Here is a 22,515-nt window from a genome sequence, read left to right as displayed (position 1 = left end):
AGTTTTGATTATGTTAATTTTTTTATATTTTTTTACTCATTTTTTTCTAATTTGTTTTCTCTTTTTTTTATAATTTTTTTTTAACATTTTTTCTATAACTTTTTTTATAAACTTTTTTCTATAACTTTTTTTTTATTATTTTAATTATAAACTAAAAACTTTTTTAAAAAATTTCACTTAAATGATCTCAAATTATAATTTATGAAACGAAAATTTAAAACTTATAAGAATAAAATTTTAAAAATTTGATAAGAAAAATATGCAGCTCTTTAACTTTTAGCACCAAAAAAAGCAGACTCATACTCAGCAGCATACACAGCCAATCTTAAATTATCTTTGAGTTTTCATGATTGAAGCTGCACAAAATAGATATATATACATACATACTTTTAAATTTTTGATTCTGTTTTTTTTTTTTGTTTTTATAAATTTTTTTTTAATGTTTTTTTTCTAACATATTTTAATAAAAAAATTTTTTATAAATTTTTTTCTAACCCTTTAATACTTTCAAATTTTTGATTTTTAATAATTTTTCTATAAATCTTCTTTTTTTAACATTTTTCTATAACTTTTTTTTTAAACTTTTTATTTATTTTCTATACTTTTTTAACATTTTATCTATAACTTTTTTTATAAAGTTTTTTCTATAATTTTTTTCAAAAATTTATTTGCTTTTTAAATAAAACATATGTATGTATGTGTATAACATTTATTTTTGCTGCTCACTGCAATTAGAAACGTCTAAGAAAAATACAAATTGCAACCGTGAATAATATTTACAAAAAATTTTGACATTTAAGAAAAATCCTTCATGGTTTTTTTTATAGTCAATACACAATTTTAAGTTTATCGATAACATAGAAAAATAGTTTCAAATAAAATAATTTGGTTTAGTGTGAAGCTATTTTTTAATACAGTTTGAAACTCGTTAATAAAAGTTTTTCTAAAATTTCAATAAGAATTTCGTTTTACTTTTTTCAGCTAAATATGATTTGTACCTCTTTTTCTAGTTTCTAATTAATCAAAAAGTGTAAAAATCTAAAAAATTTTAAAATTGTATGCCTAAACAGAACTATTTGGGCACATAGGATATTTAAAGCTGCCTGTGAGCTCCCCCTATCACTTTTCAAACTTATATATACATATATACATACATACATATGTATATTTGTCCATACAACCGTGTGCCACTTAAGTACATTTCGAAGAGCTCTCCACATTGACTGCTCAACTATGCATGTATACACACATATGCATACATAACAACCATTCAAAATTCACCTATGAATTTCCCCCCTTTTCTATATTCATGCACATGAAACAAAGTTTTTTTATTAAAAAAAAAAATGTTATGAAAAGCAGAAAACGCAAGAAAACTTGCATGAATTTCGATGGAAAAGTGGTTGAATTTTGAAATCGCTCAGCCAAATATGCACAAGTGACCATAAACTAGAGTTTGGCAATTTCTAGAACAGCAATCATCAACCCTGAAAATGCTGCGGCTTGCGGAGAGTTGATTGGCACACGAGTGCCTAGGTGCTGTGTGCGGTCGGAGGGGCGTATGAGTATCGAAAATTGTACAAGTGGCGATACGGTAAAAATGAACAGCACACACTTAGAAAACATTTGTAATAGGGTTGCCACGAGTATTTTGGCTACTCGAATAAAATTAAAGCTATTTATATGCGCTCTATGGCAGTAAAATAAATTGAGTAAATTAATATTTATTTTTCATTTTCAACTAAAAAATAGTATAGCGTTGCCAAAGTTTTAGCAAAAAGAATTTCTAACAATTTTTTTTTAGAATTAATAGAGCAAAACTGCCGTATTTAATAAATTTTTCTATAAGTTAAAGAAAAAGTTATTTAATAGGGTTGCCATGCATTTAAGAATTAAAAACATTACTAAAATAATTGTTTAAACAAATCTGTACCGAAGTATTATTTTACCGTTGGTTGCCGTTTAAAAATTAAAAATAATTTACTGAGCAGGGTTGCCAGGTATTTAGAAATTAACATATGAAAAAATATTTTTTGTCATATTTTTTAGGAAACAAGAATGCGGGATTTACAATTTTTAAAAATATTTTCAAAAATTTCGGTATAAAAAGTTTTTCAATAAAAACATAATTATTGGCAGAGTTGCCTTGAGAAACTTTAAAATTAAGAATTTTTTTGAAAAATTTCATATAAATGATCTCAAATTTTAATTTATGAAACGAAAATTTTTAATTTATAAGAATAAAATTTTAAAACTTTGATAAGAAAAATCTGCAGCGCTGTAATTTTTAGCAACAGAAAAAAATCAGACTCATATTTAGCAGCACACACAGCCAAATTTATATTATCTGCTTCACTTTAACAAACTTTGCTCAGCAGCTGAGCTGCGCTTAAGAAAATTGCGAATTCATAAGTTCCAAATCTTAATGTTTAAAGTGGCACTTTAAATTCAACAACTTTGTGTACAAAAACCAAGTAAAAGTAAAAAAAAAACATCACGAAATGCCGGACAACACAAACAAGCACTAGCAGCGCAGCCAGACACAAAACCAGCTGCGGAGAAATCAACCGACAGCGGAAGTTTGTGGCGGAACGCCGAGACCAAGACACTTCCGGCTTGAATAAAGAGATAGAGATGGAGCGCATAACTTCAAACAAACAAACATACAAGCATACAGTTATACGATTGATTTAACGGCATAACGGTAACATGCATGCAGCTATGGTCGCAGACACAGGCACATGGCAAATATATAGCTTTCGAAATTTATTATCCTTAAAAGTAGCCGAACATGTAGCGAATGGAAATAAAAACTTTAAAAGAGGAGTAACAACGAAAGAGCAGCGGCAGGTGTGGAAATGGTAGCTAAAATAAAAACAAATGAAAGGTGGCAGCAATGCCAGCTAACGCTGGGTAGTTGGGCAAATGAACCTTTGTACCGGACTGATAAATGTGAAAATCAAGCAGTGTTGCTGAAAAACTGGCGAGTTAGCTGAGTGTTGGGCTGACCACTACTCTCACTGACTAACAATAACATGTGCCACAATCGACGTCGAAAGGAGCAACTGGCGCTGTCTGCCGTCGACCGCGCACCCATTCCACCGCACTTTACAGCTATCAGTTTAAATTAAGTTTACCGAAGTGTATACTCCAGCAGCGCTACACCTACATATGCAAGCTTGTTGCAACGCTGTGCAGTATTTGTTTAAGTTGTTTTTATTTTCTTGCACCTTTTCAAGCATTTTTACCATATTTTTTTTATTATTTTTTCATTTTTCATTTATTTAGTTTGCAATAAATTTCATTTGGCTTTGGCTGGCAGCAAGCACTTCTGCACTAGACCACGCTCCATGAATATGTGTGCATCTAACAAGCTGCTCAGCTAACTGCCATCTACCTGGCTGCATTGAAGCCCAAAATTGTTGACTTTATTGCGGCGCTGGTGTGACTAAATTTAGATGCTGACTACTGGCTGCTGACTAGACGTTGCGCTTCAGCTCAGCTGTACGATACGATAGCGATGGTTTTGCCAGTTTGTGTCTATGCACCTTTGACTTGCCAACGTTAATGGTTGTGAGCATAGTGTTTGTACTGTGCTTTGATATGATTTTTAATTCGCCATTAATTAGAATAACATTTTAATGTGAATTGTTGGTGCATAACCATATCAATATCCCACTTGTGATTTTATAAATCGAAGAGTGTGGTGTTTCATCAACACGTTGAAATGTAAAAATGCGTTAAAAGTGAAACTCAGGCATTTAGGCAACAAAATTTTGGATTTTCCTGCTTTTAGAGGTTAGAAGCGGCACTTTTTGCACAAAATTTAATGAGTTTAACATTGTAGGCATGGTATAAGGTTTACCCTTTACGATGTTTGAAAACATAAATAACACAATAATAAGTGCGATGGCAAAACACTTGTATGAGCACGTAATAAGTTTGTCACGAAGTTTGTAACACCCAAAAGGAATCAGCCTTATATATATTGTATAAATGATCAGCGAAAAGAGCTGGGTTGATTTCGCATTGGGCGTTTCTCTGTCTGCAAATACGAACTAGTCCCTAAATTTTTGAGATATCAATCTGAAATTTAGCACACATATTTTTCTCCCCAAGAAACAGCTCATTTGTCGAAACCGTCGATATTGGACCACTATGGCATATAGCTGCCATACATACTCATTGATCAAGTTTCAGATTTATGAGTGTAATTGTAAGAAGCTCTCCGAGCGCTCGAAAGTCAGTTTGAAAATTTGAACGCAATTTGCTTGAAACGCTATTTTCAGAGTCGGTTCAGAAAAAAATCTTGACTTGCCTGGAAATTTTCACAAGACCGTCTTAGATAAACATATTTTTTAGATTTTTTCACATAAACCGACTGTTTTTTGTTTTTTAAAAGCCGTCATTTTGTCAAAAATCAGATGTTGACTAGTTTTTCTATCATTTCCTGTATTCATCTATAATAATAATAATTTTGTTTTTGATTTCAGTTAATTTTTAGCAGAAAAATCTGCCACACCGACAGACAATGTTTTGCATTTTTTATTACTTTATTAAATAAAATGTCTCCTCGAACGAAATTCACCAAAAAAAACGTGATTTTTCTGACTTGCAAGTGGATATAACCCCTTAAGACATCTCTATCCACAACTCGGTTATGGTTTTTCATTGATGAGACTTCACATTTCCATATGTGTATTATTATCTTTGGCTCATAGGTACTATCTACACTTTTGTTGTTATCAACAAGGAAAAAAATAACTCATTATGTTATTTATTTGCATTTTAAAATCAAAATATTTACATCTTCATTAATACACCAGTTCACTTTATGTTTGCTAAAGCAGTTAACGTATACTTTATGACGTCACTAAAAGCGCATATTAAAGGAAATGTGGTATAACAACTGCCTACGAAATGACCAACGCTAATTAGCAATACAAACTATGCTAGTATAATGCCAACTAAGCTAGGAATATGTCTCGGTATGTTTACAATGCTTAACCGTTTAAATATGTGTGAATAACCGAAAGTAAATAAACCTGGTATATAAAAAACATGACTTTGGTGTATTAAGGTGGCTATAGAGTGTTTAAATATTTTTAAAAATAACAAAGTAAAATCTAAATGTTAAGGTGCAGACATACTGAGATTTAAAACAAATCGATTTTTTTACATATTTCGATACTAAAACCGATTTTAAACCGATATCTCAAATAGTTTTTGAGTTACAGCCTTATAAAATGACCTCAGAGACCTCGCAGGATGGCCTTCCAGTTTTTTGAGCTCACACATCGAATTTCGAAATCTTCTAGAATTGTTTTTTTTTAAGGTTTCATCCACGGAGAAGCCCGGAATCACTGCAGCAATGGAGGATCTTTTTTTAGCACCGTCAGAGATCGCGTACAACTCGAAAAATATTTTTTTTGCCAAAAATGTTTTGTTTTTTCCTTAAGTATGTAGAAATATTATATAAATATATTTTAAAACAATTCATACAAATTTTTTTTTTTTGTTTAATTTCCAAAAATCGCCTTATTTAGGCTGTCACACTAGGTGTGCCCTTAAAGTTAAGTTCAACACCATTTAAAAATTCATCTACCACATTCGTATTCTATTTCGTGCTCATTTGAAAGACTTTCAGAACAATCAGTAAAAAAGTACACAGCTCTTTTCAGAGACTCACTCTGTTAGCAGGCTTATAATTGGTTAGTCTTTTACCCATCTGTTTGTTCAATGTCATTTGTTGTTTTTTTTTTGTGTTTTTGTACAATTTAGTGATAATTGTTGATCAATCTGGCGTTTGGTCGACGAATGCAGCAAATATCAGCGATACGTTGGTACCGTTGTCAAGTGATGAGTTTGCAAATTGTTGTTCATTTTTTCGTTATAATTTTTTGAGCTTAAGTGGTTAAAGCGGATTCTAAAAATTGCATTAGCTAAGCTACTTAAAACTGGCGACAGCCACCGAAATCTAATTTGAAGTTTTCTTGAATAGAAAGACAGGCTCTTGAAGTCATTAAACCAAACCGAATCACAAACAGTATCAGTAAAAGAAATTAATTGAAATTAGAGAGCCGTAAAAAATAATTTTTGAAGTGCCGTTAATAAAAGCAATTAATATTTTTACTATTCATTTTGCTATCAGTTATTTTTTAGCATTACAAAAATACAAAAAAAAGAAAATAAAAAAAGTTACAAATTTAAAAATTAAAATATTAACAGCTAGGGTCTCAAAAAATTGGAACTAAGGAAAAGTTTGGAAAAAAATTTCCAAAATGGCGACTGCCTGAAAAAAAAAAATTTGTATACCACTTTTTTTGACCGTTTTGAACTATTTTAAAAATAGTAAAAAATTTACATTAAATTTGAGAATATGGCTAGTTCCAAATATAAATAGTTCCAAAACTGTTAGATAAATCGGCAGAGTAGAACCTGAGAAATCGTGGGTCTCATTTCGAGAAGAACACGTAAAGTGTCGGCCGAACCAGTTTGAATGCCCGGTCAGCAAACCACCGAAATCTCCGAAAATAATTCGAATTTTGAAAATTCTGCTTGGAGACATCGTCTTGAATAGTTAAACTTTGAAAATAGAATAAAAAAAACTTTTTTTGTTTTTTCTAGACTAAACTACCCCCTTAATAAGATTTCTCTAAGTTTCAATGCACTTCAATTTCAATTTTCCTACAGGCTTTCACTGCCGCAAGCAGTAAAGTTGCGTTCCAATCAGCTATAGTTTTATAAAGGCATTAATGTATAACACACAACAGGTACAGTTGCGTCGGCATAAGCTAGTTTCAATGTTTAGCTATGAACAATTAGTAAACGATTCATTTATATATTTCACTAAAACAAATAAAAGAACAACAACAGCAAAGAGTAATCTTGTTTGTTAAGCCACAACTAAAAGAATACAGACGATAATACATGCATACATATATGTAATGATATAATATTATATTATATATGCATGTAGTCAGATGTGTATGTGAATATGTATATAAATTAATAAATGCAAAGTATATAACATTTGCAGGCATTTTGATTAAGATTTTCATTTTAAAGTGGCGATTTCCAACTTGTTTTGACACAAGGCTGACAGAAAATCATTTTAAGAAAAAAATCTATGGTTATATACATAAAAATATATGAAACACTATAAAAATCGAATAAACACATGTCCATAAACTTATTTCTACGCCACGTGCACAAAAATTTTCAATAACAAAATACAGTTTCGGGAAGATTATACATTTTTACTCAACACACATGCTACAACAATATACATATGTTTTCATATAAAAAACTAATAATTATTTTTAATTTGTTAAAGAAACGCAAAAACATAACACGTGGTATTATTTTTCGCACACCGGAAGTGTCCGTACGAAAATAAGAGACATCAAGTTCAAAAATGGCACATTGACTATAATTCTAGCAAATATAAGCGCATATACATATGTTTTAATATATACTATATACCTACATACATATAAATATATATGCTTACATAGGTATATGTCATAAAAGATGATTATATACAAGCAGATATATAATATACTTATATATTTTTTGGTCGAGTTTCTCACTTAATTCAAAGAATGTGCTAATGATCGTATAAAAGAATTGAATAACTCCCAAACAAAGTTTAGAGTGACTATAGACCATGCCATCTCAAAAAAAAATACCTATGGATAATATCTCAAAAAACGTGACGGGAAAACCTTAGCAGAGAAATAGAGATGATGGGTATGAAGGAAAATGTCGCCTCAAAGACTGTCTGTCACTTTGTGTGAGTCACTTGTGTAGCCTCAAAAGGCGTCTGATATGACCAGAAATCCGTAAAAAAGCATCAACCCATCAGCTCGGTTTGAAGGAAAATGTAGCCTTAGACTGCCTCTTTGTGTTGAAGATAACCGTATAGGATCTTTTAGCTACATCAATTACTATAGACCTTAAGATGTTCAGACTACCAGAGCACTATAGCTCTTGTTAAAGAAAAATCGGTGTTGTTGTGATCTGCCAAACTCGCTAAGAGATCGAATCTAATGTAAGAGGCTTTTAATTCGACAATTTATAATTGAGAAAAATATAAAAGTTAGAACTACTGCGGTACTCGCGCAATAAGAAAGGAATTACATTAAGCGAGGTCAAACGAAGTTTTTAGTGGACTTTGGACCGCAGTTCTGAACTTAGTCTGTAGAATGTAGAAACGAAGTAAAGAAACTGAGCATTTTTGCTTAGCTAAATAAGAGCTCTGGGTGTCTCTGTACGAGACTTTATCGGCTAAAAATTAAAGTTCATAATTTATTTATAAAATTCTTATCTATTTTACGCAAAATTTAAAATTATAAGCTATTAAAATTTAAGAATTTCATATTTTTGCTTTATGTCAATTTTATTTGTAACACAAAATTAAATTTAATTTATTTAATTATTTATGGATAGAGTGAACGCAACGCGTCAAAAATTAAACCATACGTTGAATACAAACAAAATAATTTTCTAAAAAAAATAAATAAATAGTTTATATAAAATTTTTTTTTTTTTTCTAATATAGGCGCCTCAATTGCGCTTAATTTTGTATTTATTTTTTCTACGCTATTTTGCAACGCATCGCCTGCTACGCTTATCAGCAGCACGAGAAACGTGATGCGCGCCACTTCAAATTTATTTCTTATTTTTCTCAACAGAGCACAGACTGCTCCTGTGTTTATGTCAACAAGCCGCGCTGCGTTCATTTTAATTATAAATATCAGCTGAGGAGGCCAACTACTTGACCCGCACTAATGCGCGTTACCACATGTGCGAAAATCTATAACCTTAACTAATAACGGTATTATTCGGTATATATTCAAAATTTATTTTATAAATAGCACACATAACTTTTCCATTGGCGATCGTTAGTTGTTGTTTTGTGATTATGCAAATTATGCCAGCACGTTTCAACGCGACAGACGCCGCCCGCCAAAGAACGCCTATCGCCACCGCTTCACGTGATTATTCAATGCTCGTACATTGAACGGCAGCCGCGCCATGTGAACATGTTGACAAACAGGCGGCAGGCAAGCGGACAAACAGCCGATATGCGCATACGAACCAATGCACGTGTATGTGTGTGCGCGTATGTATGTGTGACGGGCCTCCTGTCGGCTAACCAAGCAGCGCACAAACAACTGTTGTTGTTATTATTATTTTAGCGAACTACTAAAAGCCGTGCGGCGCTGAGTTTCGACAGAGAAACGTGCGGCACAAACAGCAACAAACAATGGCAATCAAATAAGTACAGCGTTTTTTGGAAAAACAATCAGCGCGCACACACGGATACAAAAATATATATGTTTATCAACGCTCGTCTGCTAACGAGCACGCTCGGCGCATAAACAGCCAATAGCGACCAACCTACAATGGCAGAGCAATAACAAAAATAAAATCGTCAGCGGTCCACTGTTCAAGTAGTCATCCCGCGCGCAACATTGTAACTGATAAGCGCTGAGGTCTAAAGAACGTTGTTATGCCGCGGCCTGCGGTGACAGCGGCAGCACTATAAGTACCACAGTTGGCCGAGCGATTGAGTCAGTGTTGAAACGTTAAGCCAAGCGAGCTATTTAGTGCAGTGCAAAGCGTAGATTCTACTACAAATCAGGAGTATTTCAATACGCTGAAACCAAGAGCGTATAGCAAAGAAACTAACTAAAAAAGAAACAGAATCTACAAAATGTATAGTTTACGGCATTTTACATTAATATTCTTGGCGTGCCAGCTAGCAATCTGCCAGACGCACGGCTATGGTGAGTACGCAACTGTACTTTTCTAATACAACAGTTAAGCGCGCTTTGCGTATTTCAATTTCTTTTATTTTACACCTTCACTTTCACTAAACATTTATTTGCACACCGCAGCCATACATCATGAGCCCAGCGAGCGACGCATGCATCCAGTCTTCAATTTCAAGGCCGCGTTGCCGACACAACATAACATCGGCAAACGCGCCATGCCATTGATCACTTTCGACGCGCCGAAAACGGAAGAGGAATATTCGCATTACTGGAACACAGTTGGACAGAACATACTAGAAAAGCAGATTGCCGAGAAATCAAAGCTCAATACCAATTTGGCTAAAAATATAATATTATTTTTGGGTGACGGCATGTCCATACCAACTTTGACAGCGGGACGTGTATATTTGGGTGGCGAAGAAAAACAATTCAGCTTCGAACGCTTTCCATATGTGGGCCTTAGTAAGGTAAGTGTCGATGCAGTTGCACAAAACTGTGATTTTATTTATATACGCTTTAGGCTGAGCACATATTGGAGTGTAAAGTAAATCAGCGTACGTTAACGACTAGCGAAAATTGTACTCTGCATTATTCTTATCCTACTATGTGCACAGCTCTAGCGCTTAACATAAGTAATATTATGAAATCAACGAACAAAATAGCAGAGACAAGCGCCTACGTTGTAATTAGACCACACAAGGTCTTAGTTATCTGTTGCCAGTTGTATTCTTTGCCCTCCTGTAGACACCATTTCATTCGCATTACTAATTAGTTTTCTAACTTCACTTGCAGACCTACTGCACCAACACACAGGTCGCCGACTCCGCCTGTACGGCTACTGCTTATCTCGGCGGCGTTAAAACGAATTACGGCACAATCGGTGTATCAGCTGCTGTCGAGCCGAACGATTGCCTGAGTCAAAACAACACGCTCCATCACGTCACTTCGATTGCCGCCTGGGCACAAAAGCAGGGCATGGCAACGGGTCTAGTCACCACCACTTCGGTGACGCACGCCTCCCCCGCAGGCGTTTACGCGCACACTGCCAACCGCAATTGGGAGAATGATGCGGAGGTGCTATCCGATAACGGCGATCCGCATATCTGCACGGACATCGCGACACAGCTGGTGCACGGCGAAGTTGGCCGCAAATTGAATGTTATCTTGGGGGGCGGACGCAAACATTTTCTGCCGAATACAGTGCGCGAGTTAGAGGGTGAGCTGGGCCAACGTCTGGACGGACACAATTTGATTAACGAATGGCTGACTATGCATGGCAACGACGCACACTACGCGCAAACACGCGATGAGCTGTTGAATGTAAGTACAGCTGCGCGATTGGAACGCAATAACAAGACTAACAAATGTTTGCTTACGCTACTTACAGTTACCCGCTTCGACCACACGCGTCATGGGTCTCTTTGGCGCCAATCACATGCCTTTTCATTTGGATGCGGATGCCAAGCTGACGCCCACACTCGCTGAGATGACCGCAGTTGCATTGGATATACTGGAGCGTCAGAGCAATGGCCGTGGTTTCTTCCTCTTCGTCGAGGGCGGACGCATTGATCATGCACATCACGACACACTCGCCTTGAAAGCATTAGATGAGACGGCCGAATTTGATAAGGCCATCGCGTTGGCGCGCGCACGGACCGACGTACACGATACACTCACCGTCGTCACCTCGGATCACTCGCACACAATGTCAGTGGCGGGCTACTCATCGCGCAAGAACGATATTATTGGCGTAAATAACGGTCAGCTGGGCGATGATCAATTACCCTATGCGACGCTAAGCTATGCAAACGGTCCCGGCTTCGAATACAACGTGCTGAAAGCGAATGGCGCCATAAAACGCAAGAACTTGCACAAGATCGACATGAAACACAAGGACTATCCATTCCCCAGCATGGTGCCGCTCGAATCGGAGACGCATGGTGGTGATGATGTCGGCGTATTCGCGATCGGCCCATATGCGCATCTCTTCACCGGCAACTACGAGCAAAACTATTTGCCACATGCGATAAGCTACGCGGCGTGTTTACAGAGCGGTAACGACGTGAAAAGAACAGCGTGTACGGATGGACTGCTAAATGGGCGGGCTTGAGTGAAGACGGCGTGGGGTATATAGTTTAAAGTAAGAGAATTTGCTTTCGGAGCACCTGATGCATTAGAGTTACTACAATATTCAATTAGTTAATTTATTGCTGTTTTAGGTAATGAACATGTCTAAATGTGTAGGCGCGTGTGATTCATAGTCGTATACAGAATGTTTTGTACTTATTTATATTTTAGTATAATTAATTTAGAAAGAAAAGAGCTAATTAAATTATTTATATGGGCGCACACCAACAAAGAGTGCGCTCTCGAATTTAAAAAAAAAAGAATAACTAAATGACTTGTGAAGTGTAATTTTTAGTCCCACGACATCCAAGCGTTGTTTATTAATATATCGGCGATTAAGGCAGTAAATTGGGCTTCCGAAGTCATAACTAATCACATTTATAGCTCACGTAACCTAAAATAAAGCGACTGTGCCTAAAGCTATACAAATAGTGGCGTGAGAAGCAAATATCGGCGAATCCAAAATAGTCAATTACGATTTCGTTGAACTTACGACTACTCAATATCGTCTATACACGGTCTCACTATTCTATACTGAGTGCCCAGCCTTAAGTAGAAGTCGATGATCTTCCTGCTCGCACTACGTACGAGCTTGCTTTGCATGAGAACCGCAATAAAATTTCTTCGCAAACTATTCTAAATAAGAATAAGAATATTTGTAACTATAACTTTTAACAGCTTAACTTTAAGTTGAACACTACACTTTCTATCGAATCGCTGAGTAAGATATGCTGACCGACTTAAACCAGAAATTGTCAACACCGTTAAGTTACATATCGACCAAGGCGGGTGTAAATGGTCTTATTACCAAACATGAATAAATTTAAATTAAAATTCATGCTCACTTGAGCCATTTCGGACTTTTAACGATCATCAAATAAAGAAAAAATTAAATGGAAAGTATATTTAGTGCAAATATTTTTTCTATGTACCAGGATCTAAACCATTTTTATGAGTGCTCTAACTATTAATTACTTTGAATACCGTTTGTCATCGCGGAGAAGTGAAATAAACTTGAGCTGTATCTCATTTGTTAAAGACTCTGAAGGCCAAAGCTCGTAGCGGAAGAAGAAATCAAACAACATGCGCTCCGGTTTGGCTGAGTAACACCATATGGATTAGTTGATCTTTAAGCTGACCTCATTTCAATGTTCAAACGCAACTTTCTACGAAATTAACTCGCAAAGTAATCCAAAAGACGGTGGATACGCAGACATATAATTCCAAAGGATCATGGATCGACAGACTTATAACGCGCATCTATACGTGGATAGACAGACAGCAAGCGAACTTGGATTTTCACACTAAGTGGGGATGGGTGCTTCAGAAGCTACCTACTCAGATTCCGGCATGAAGTTAGTGCGAACTATCCGATGTGGACAGAGTGCGTTAAAGACTCTGATCACGTATTTTTTCGCTGCCCACGATTTTTAAGTATAAGGAGAAACAGTAAAAACAACACTCGACGGAATTTTCAGGATGGAAAAGTGCTGTAAAACTAATGTGTCAGTTCTCTGTTAAACGGAAAGCTGTCAACAAATTAGCAGCTTTAATTATGACTATATTGCGACATTTAAAGCAGATTGGCCTTCCTTCAGTCCGTGTAATAGAGAAGACTTAGAATGTCTTGGCACTCCCACGAAGTAATACCAAATCCGGTGGTTCCATAGGAGAGTCTTCAATTGGAACTAGGTTAGGTTTAGTAGATTAAAGTTTCACACTTCGGCTTTTGATACTTCACGCTACTATAAAAAACAAAAAAAGGAGATAAAGCAATTCCAGCAGAAACAGCGACTCGGAGGAATACTAATTTTTGATCAGATCGATGAACTTACGGCAGCAGATTGCGGTGGAGTGGAGTCGGCAGTCATCATCATCGACACCTTTAATCTTTTACCTAGCTATCTTAGAAGAGTTGTCGGCTTAAAGAAATTATTTAATTATATTAAAAAAGAAATCAGACAAGTAAACACTCGAGTTTTCGGAACCAAATTCCGCTGTATACTTCACGGAAAATAAAATAACGGGACTATTCAAAGGAAAAACTCAAATGTGAAGTAACTTCAACCTAACGCTATGAACTAATTATCTAACCCTCTTTAAAGAAATCCTCTATTTATCATCAGAGTTACCATTTAAGTGCACACGCTACAAACTTCGGTGGTCGACACGCCCTCAAACAATAATTATAATAATTAATAAGCGTTTGAAATTAACACATTCACTGTCACGTCCCCAACAGCGATTGTGTCATTATCGCGTGTATGAGAAGTTAGCTTTTAGGAGCGAAATAGGTAAACATTTTAGGTAGTGAATACCTAAATAGAAATCAATAAAACGGTAAGCTCAAACCAAGCGGCACTTACTCATACATGCTCTTTCAAATATACATATAGTACACATTTAAATGTATAATTTGCACATGGCTAAGTAAATATTTAATACAGAAAGCAAATATTTACTCTCAAACAGCCAGTGCCATTTAAGAGATTACATTTTCCGAACGGAGCGGACGATCAGTCATAGCCTCAGACAACCGGTTTATGTTAGGAAAACAAATCAGCTGACTGATGTTAGTCAAAAAGAGAAATACTTCACACCACAGCTTTTTTTGTGCGCTTACAGGTAAACACACTCGTGCGAGCATATAGAATACTGTGTGCGATCAAATAGTGGTCATATTAAATATACAAATATGTAGGTAAAGCATGCAGAGTGAATAGGTAGCTCCAAGAAAACTTGGTTCACAGCGAAAATTTACATATTGGACTCCAAAATCATTTAGAGTTATTTGAATGATTTGAATAGATTTGAGATCGATGTCAGGTGCAACAGTTTCGGTGCTGTTTCTATAACCAAGAGTCTTGGCAAATCGAAAAAATCTCAATGATTTATGATAAGACCCCATGAACCCACTAAGCCAGGGACGGAAAGTACCAATTTTGGACAATGGCGGTTACTTTCACTTCAGCAGATACAAGAATAGCGCTGGCGAGCTGGTTATGTTGGAGGAAACAATCCGTGAGCGGACAAAAATCTTTTCTTTGGGTTATACTTTGTTCACAGGAAATAGTGTTTCTGTAAGGCTTGTTGAGTTTTAGGAAAAGTTTTTGTCTTTATCTTAATCGAAAGTAGTAACTACTGCTTCGGTATTTTTCGCCCAATGGTATTTTACCTAACTGCCTTCATTTTGAGGATTAGTTTCGTTTTTAGCAAGCAAATGAAGGAGCATGTTTCTCTGCGGAGAAATGGCAATTATTAAAAAAAATTTTGAAATGGTCGCGTTGGAAAATAGTCAAAATAGCTAAGGCGATTTGGAGACTAACCTGAACCCAAAATTAGCTCAATCGACGCGACCTATAACTATTCACGTGTAAGCACTTAAATCCAGTAAGATGTGAACGTATCATTAATTTTGTAACACACTGTGGCGCACAACAATAAATACAAACGATTCTACAAATAAGATTAACCTGCTTCTTACGAATACGTCGCACACATCCACACACACACAGGCAGCGAACGTGCTAGAAAACGGCATTTTAACAAACACACATACAAACGCTGAAATCAATCGCTTGTTTGGCATCCATGGGTTGTCTTAAGCCGGCATGCTTGCTACCTGTTGCTGCCGTCAGCCAGCAACCAAAATACCTGTTGTTTACTATACTCTCTCCTGCTCTCCAACACACGCGCTCTCTCTCGTTGGACATGCTTTTGAGACAACGTCCCACGGCGTTCATTCAACTCTGTTTGCTGCCACCAGCAGTTATGTTTTTGTAAGACGTTTGTTTGTGCCGCGTACGGTGGGTTCTTTTTTTATTGTATTTGTCTTTGCCATGTATTGAGCATCACTGTTTTGTTATGATTTCGAATTTCCATTTGTACACTTTGTTTGCTTTCGCTGTTGTTGTGCGACGTGTGGCATTTGTGTTAGCTACAGTTCCCGTTTTAGCCACGACCATTTGGCCCTTGGCACGATGTCGCTTTCCGTTTGTCATAAGCGCGTTGTTGGCTTACGCCAAATCTCAGCTTCAACTGGCGCACAGCGCTTTGACCGTAGTCATCGTCGCACTGTCATCGTGAACGGGACAATTTTTGTAAGCGCTGCGGGGTTTTACGCACGAAATCGTATTGAACAACTTCCTATAGGCTGAGTGATTGTGGCGCTTTCTCGTCACTCACCAACTATTTGTGTGGAGTTTTGGTAGTTAGTGCGACGTCATCGAAACGCGTGTGACGGCGTTAAGACGACATTCTAAGCGCACGTACTGGCATGTCGCGGTGAAAGTTAATTTTTAACAATTATTTTTGTTGCTGTTCGTAATTAAAAACGAAATAAATGACGTTCACGGAAGACTCTATTGGCGCCTGCGCAGTCGCTACGTCGCCAACAACAATTTCGACGGTACAAGCGTACCAACAACGCATTAAATGTGGTGAAGTTTTCATTTGGGACTGTGTCGGTGAACTCTTCGCCATCGAATGTTTGCTCTGCGAGGAGCATCCACTTTGCACGCTGTCCGAATTCGCCGAACACATGGATATTTGGCATTACGACTGGACGGCTGAGGCGCACGCTTCATTGCCCGATACAACAACAACAGCGGATGGCTGTGACTTATTACCCAAACAATGGATGGAGCTCGATAGCTCAGCAGCAGCCGAAGAGCGCCACACAAACTTACTGAGCGACAGCAACCACTTTGTAGACGACAACAGCGATTCGGAAACCGTATCAATGGCGTCTGATTTGCCGGAAACTAGGTCATGGCATGCAGCCACGGTGAGTGTACGCGCTAGCGACGCAAAAAGGGCTTGTTGTTGAAAGTAATTTTCGGTTTTCATTTTATCCAACATCAAGGTTCTCGAAAGTGAACACAGCATACCAGTAAGCTCTACTGAAACCTTTGAAGAGCTACTTTACGGCGCAGAGTTTGGGGTGTGTGGCAATGTGAATGATCTGCGCAGCGGAGAGGTGTGTGTAGAAAGAGCGCAAAGCAGCGAAACTGAAGAACTGCCAGCGAACAGCGCACACGTAAACACAATGGGTACTATTGTGAGGGAACGGGTTGAGGCAAGTTAATGCTAATTATAACGATTATTTGTATGAAAATGAACTTTGATAGTTGCTCAAACGCGTTTTTTCTCTGTAATACTAAAAGTAGTTATGAACTTCATTAAGTAATATAAAATTTCATGAGACATTTAAGAAATCTCGAGTTTTTAACGGTCTGGCTTGGTCGACAGTGCTAACGGAACCTGCTTTAGTAGATCCTTTGAGACAGAAATCTGATTAGGTTGAACCTCATCTCAAAACTCTGCCAAACGTTGAGTGCCTCGACGGGCACTTAGCGCTCAAAGCTGAAATCAGTTGAAATATAAGGTTGGTAATAAGGTCTGTCCAAAACAAAAGGTTAAAGGTCAACGTCCGGCAAAAGCGGCCAGGTGGAAGAAGTGACAATCGCTCTGGCTTTCTAACAGTACCGCACTGCTCACAGTTCAAGCCAAACTCTAAGTGTTTTCATGTCTATTGCAGATGTCCAAGGTCAGAGATAAGTAGTACTACATAGACATGCCAGAAACATACATAAGTTTAGAATAATTTGTACAGAAGTGAGTTTCAGAGAGCTACAGCCGGTTCTAACAGCCTTTGTGTCTTGTAGACGCTTATATTACCAAAACTTTTTCAAAGCTCCCAAGATAACCTAAATACTTTTTGCAGAATCCACTACTGAAACGCTTCAAAACCGAGAAATTAATAGAGATTTATGAAAAATTTCCCGAACTCTGGCATAAAGACGTACGCAGTAGCCAAAAGCCTGAGACACAAGCGAATGCCTATCGTAGCATCAGCCAGAAACTAAAAAAAGTTGGTATCCATTTAAAAACGGCGGCTGTACAGCGGCGACTTAATGCGCTACGCAAACGTTATCGCCTCGAGAAACTGCAAGAACTTAAAGCTCATTTGAAGGATCAAATATATGAAAGCAGCTTCGAGTACTATGCGCATTTACAATTCTTGAGGGAGCACATCGAGCCGCAGTTGTGTAAGATTTGCAGGCGGATTTGTAAAGATGCAAAGAAATGTTGTGAGGGCGCAGAAGAAACGCGAGCAGAGAAGATGCCGATAAGCAATAAAGCTGCAGAAAGCGATGATGTGGTTGTTGAAGGAAGCGAAGAGAATGAGGCACTAAACGTCGTCAAAGCGCCAATACAAGCAGACGAGGAAAGCAACAAAGAAAGCCACGAGGAAAACTACGAAGCAAAAAATACGGTTAACGAAATGACGCTTCAACTAAGCAAATCTGTAGCGGCACAGTTTAAGGTTATGGTCGAGGAAATATTGAAAAGTGAGGACACAATGCAGGAGACGAAGTTAGAAGCAAGAGAGCTAGAGGTCAAAAGTAATGAGATGGAACCAGTAGACACTACGAGCAAGCTACACGAAGCTGTGGCGGCCTTGGTACCATCGAATTGGAAACTAGAAGGGCATATGTTGCAGGCGAACTTCGAAGTAAACGGAAATCCGAATGTAAGCGTGAAGCAGTCAATGGAATTGGAATCCGTAGTAGACACCACGAACACGCTACACGAAGCTATCACGTCCACAGAGCAATCCAATGGGAGCGTAGAAGAGCCTATGTTGCAAGAGAATCTCCAAGTAGACAAAAATCAGAATGTAAGCATAAAGGAGTCAAGATTACCGCGACGCTCATTGCGGCATAGCAATAAGATAGAAATTTTGGAGGTGATAGAACTGCCGAGAATGGTAATAACGCACATGTGATAACTACAAGCCGACATTTATAAAATATTTTTCTGCATTGCAGCAACCTTTCAAGGCACAAGAGCTCGAAGTTAGCACATCGACGCCACATGACCAACAAGCCGTAACAATACACCAGGTTAGTAGTCTTGAAGCTATGAGCAATGCTGACGAGAACATGGCTTCAGAGGAGTACGATTCTTCGAATGGTGACTCGGGTATACAGCGCGATGTAAGTAACAGTTAGACAATTGACAAGCGCTGATTCAAAACACTGTACCGCTTTAGTACGATGAACAACCCAATGCCGAGACAAGTCACCCCGTGGAGACGGAGTCTTTTGCGCGTCTCACGGCTGAGCAAGCGCACAAATTGATAGAACTCTACCGCCAAAATCCGCTGCTTTGGGATCCCGATCATGCAGACTTCAAAACGCGCGTGCGGCGCCGCAATGTTTGGCGTCAACTAACAGCACAGTTGAATGCGCACTTCCAAATGCGCTACACTTGGGTGAAGCTGCATCGCAAAATGCACGACTACATCAAATATTATAGACGCGAGCGACAGCGCATCGAGCTGGAGGGCGGCCGTACGCGTTGGTGCTTCTATGATGACTTTGCCTTTCTCAATGAAGTGGTGAGTATGTCGCATGTCATTTCTGAAGTTATGTACACTTTACTTTTAATGACTTTACAGCTCGTTGAGCAGAGCAGCGATGCGCCAAAATTGCTGCTGAACAAACAACAAAATCTGAAAATCATCGAGGTGTATGCCGCGCATCCGCAACTTTGGAATACCAATCATGCACTCCACAAGCGGCGGCATCTGCGTCAGAACATTTTCAAGGCGATGAGCGACCAGCTGCGTGACGCGCACAATATAATTATATCACCGCTTAGGCTGAAACAGCGCATTGTGGAGTTTCGCTGCACCTATCGATTGGAGAAGGAGCGACGTTGCACCAGCGAGCAGCGAGGCGCAACTTATGAGCCCTGCTACGAGTACTATCAGCTACTAAGCTTTCTGGACGCGCATATAGCGCCGTTCAACTGCGCGGAGTGCAGCGCACTATTTAAGAAACACACCGAAATCGAGCGTCACATGCGGCAAACGCATAGTAAAAATAAAAATAAAACGATTGTCACGCAGAACGCGTCGCGAAAAGCGCACGAAACGAAAACCGTCACGCTGGAAAATGTCTGCCACATTTGCGGCATAAGCTTCACGCTTAGTCGCAACCTCATGTGCCACCTAAAACGTCACGCAAATCAGCGCGAATACATGTGCGCCTACTGTCCGAAGAAGTTCTTTGACGGCGCCACTTTGCGCGTGCACGAACGCTCACACACCAAAAGTCGCCCCTACGTTTGCGAGCAGTGCGGCGCCGGCTACGCCACAGGCAGTAAGCTGAATCAGCATTTGAAGCGGCATAACGGTCAACGCGACTTTCCGTGTGAGCTGTGCGACAAGGCATTCTACACGGCTTTCGAATGTGAGCGTCATATGCGCACACACATGAACGTACGCGAGAAGGTGTGCCCCATCTGCGGCAGGGACTTCGGCGTCGGTTCAGGCTACTATGCGCACATGCTATTGCATACGGGCGTCAAGCGGTACAAGTGCAAAATGTGTTGCAAGCAATTCGCGCAGTTCGCCGGCCTTTATAAGCATCGTAAACGCTATCATCCGAAGGAGTTTGCATTGGAGCGCGCGAAAAAGAGCGGACGCGTTATGCAAGAGTTGGCAGAGAAGTAGCTGTTGTCGCTAATGTGTTGCATACATATGCAAAGCAGCGATTTAATGCTACAAAAATAACAACAACAATGATAGCAATAATGTGCACAACAAGAGCGACAACAAAAGATCGGCATATTAGGTTTTTAGACACTTCGTAAACTTTTTGAAAGAACTAGACTAAAGCGCTGCCTCGCGCCCAACTTTTTCCTAAACAAAACTGTCTAAGTGGTTACATGGGTGTCGTCGAGCAAAAAACGCGCTATTTTCAATATTTTTTTTCATATAAAAATTTAGATATTTCAAACTTATTATTCAAACTTTTTATTATTCCCAAGATACATATTTCATAAAGATTTTGTGAAATTTTCGAAGGAAAACTCTCAAAACTCGATCCTTACGACGTCATTTCCGGCAGTGCCTCGGAAAAAATTTGCTTCCGACAGCAGAACTGCTGACAGGATCATCAAATGTGAAAAGAAAAAAAAAAGTGTTTGAACTAAGATCATTAACTAGGTATTGAATCGAAAAAAACCAAAAAGAAAATAAATTGAAAATTGTATTTTTGGCAGACATTTTTACAAGAACATTTCACCAATGAGTTGCTCGACCTTTTTTTCTTAAATAGTTGTAATTGAATAAAAAAAAATACTCCGCGGCAAGACCTTGTAAATTATAGCTCGAAGACCTGTATAAAATTTCATTAAGATCGGTTGAGCAGTTCTTGAGAAAGCTCAACAAGACAACCGACTTTGCAACACATTTTCGAGAAAAACGCGTTTAAATTTTTTAAGTTACACAACAACAATAAAAGCTGTTTGTTCGCAAATACAACAAAATAGCAATTTTATTGATGGAAATTACGCATATAGCTACAGCAAGCGGCATTGTAACTATCGCTTTTGCGCCTAATAAACCTTATATTTTGTTTGTATTTGTATTGTGTGGCTTGTACGAGCACATTGAAAAATTATACACGCCAACAGCAGTCTTAACTAACATATGTAGTGCATAAGAAAAATACTTAATTTAGTAAATTAGATTTAGTTTTAGTAAGCACTTAGTATATACTCACTAAATGCCGTCCAGTTTGGTTACAATGTGCAATGCCCGCAGCAATTCGTTAAGTGTTAATAAATAAAAACTGAAAAACTTTGAAGAAAAAACTTGCTTTTACATTGCGTAAAATATTCTGCAACCGAATGCAGTGATGCGCGCCTAAAATACATATATGTAGGTGTAGTAAAACGAAATCCATTATTTTTCCAATAGATGGCGTTATTTACCTGTATCTCTCGTTGCATAAGTCCGATCGGATTCCGCTCGATGGTGTTAGAAAGATAACCTTTCATACTGAAAAAAAAATTCTGTGATTGGTTGATTCAGTTTTGTTTGAGCGCGCGTCAAAGACATCCTTTCCAAAGATGGACACTAACAAAGAGAGAATACGCTATATTTTACAGTTTTTCTTCGATAACGCGTAATTTCGATGTCAAAGATGCAGCACGCACTGAAAGGCCAATTGTCGAAAATGTCGATAAAATCATGGACCTTGTCGAGTCCGACCGTCATGTAAGCGCTGTTTCGATTGCCCAAGAGCTAAAGATTGCACAAAAACCCATTTGGAACCATTTGAATAAAGCTGGATACGAAAAGAAGTTCGATGTATGGATGACACACGAGTTAACGCAAAAAAACCTCATGCACCGAATTTTCATCTACGAATCACTGCTGAATCGCAACAAAATTGACCCATTTCTGAAGTGGTTGGTGACTGGCGTTGTAAAGTATAGCACTTACGGCAACGTCAAGCGAAAACGGTCGTGGTCGAAAAGCGGTGAACCGGTGGAAATGGTATCCAAGCCAGTATTGACGGCCTGGAAGGTTCTGTTGTGTGTTTGGTGGGATTGGCAGTTAATTATCTACTATGAACTGCTCCCATACGACAAAACTCTTAACTCGGAACTGTACTGTCAACAATTGGACCGTCTGAAGGAAGCAATTGCACAGAAGCGACCAGCTTTGGTTACTAGGAGAGGAGTTCTGATCTATTAGGATCGCGCCAGGCCACACGCATCGATAGTGACTCGCCAGAAGCTCCGG

General features: G+C 38.2%; 2 protein-coding genes and 1 long non-coding RNA gene across 3 annotated transcripts; 2 read left to right on the top strand and 1 right to left on the bottom strand.

Annotated features, from left to right (window-relative positions):
* The first annotated feature begins 9,529 nt into the window (after nt 1-9,529).
* phu (phurba tashi) lies at nt 9,530-12,212 on the top strand. Its single transcript, XM_014235653.3, has 4 exons — nt 9,530-9,794; nt 9,906-10,249; nt 10,575-11,102; nt 11,170-12,212. Exons 1-4 carry the CDS (start codon nt 9,722-9,724, stop codon nt 11,890-11,892), a joined length of 1,668 nt encoding a protein of 555 aa, XP_014091128.3. The 5' UTR covers nt 9,530-9,721; the 3' UTR covers nt 11,893-12,212.
* Nucleotides 12,213-15,746: 3,534 nt separating this feature from the next.
* LOC106618502 (uncharacterized) lies at nt 15,747-21,578 on the top strand. Its single transcript, XM_014236292.3, has 6 exons — nt 15,747-16,695; nt 16,774-16,986; nt 17,635-18,681; nt 18,743-18,910; nt 18,967-19,314; nt 19,375-21,578. The coding sequence occupies exons 1-6, from the start codon at nt 16,252-16,254 to the stop codon at nt 20,431-20,433; spliced, it is 3,279 nt and encodes a 1,092-aa protein (XP_014091767.3). The 5' UTR covers nt 15,747-16,251; the 3' UTR covers nt 20,434-21,578.
* LOC138857434 (uncharacterized) lies at nt 21,230-21,866 on the bottom strand. The gene is made up of 2 exons (XR_011396509.1): nt 21,488-21,866; nt 21,230-21,407 (listed from the first exon to the last, which is right to left on the bottom strand). It is a non-coding gene; the product is annotated as an uncharacterized lncRNA (long non-coding RNA).
* Between the last annotated feature and the right edge of the window lie 649 nt (nt 21,867-22,515).

Source organism: Bactrocera oleae, chromosome 5 (genome assembly GCF_042242935.1).
Source record: "Bactrocera oleae isolate idBacOlea1 chromosome 5, idBacOlea1, whole genome shotgun sequence".
Taxonomy (NCBI): domain Eukaryota; kingdom Metazoa; phylum Arthropoda; class Insecta; order Diptera; family Tephritidae; genus Bactrocera; species Bactrocera oleae.
Note: the sequence above shows the minus strand (reverse complement) of the source record. Positions and strands in the feature narration are given on the sequence as shown.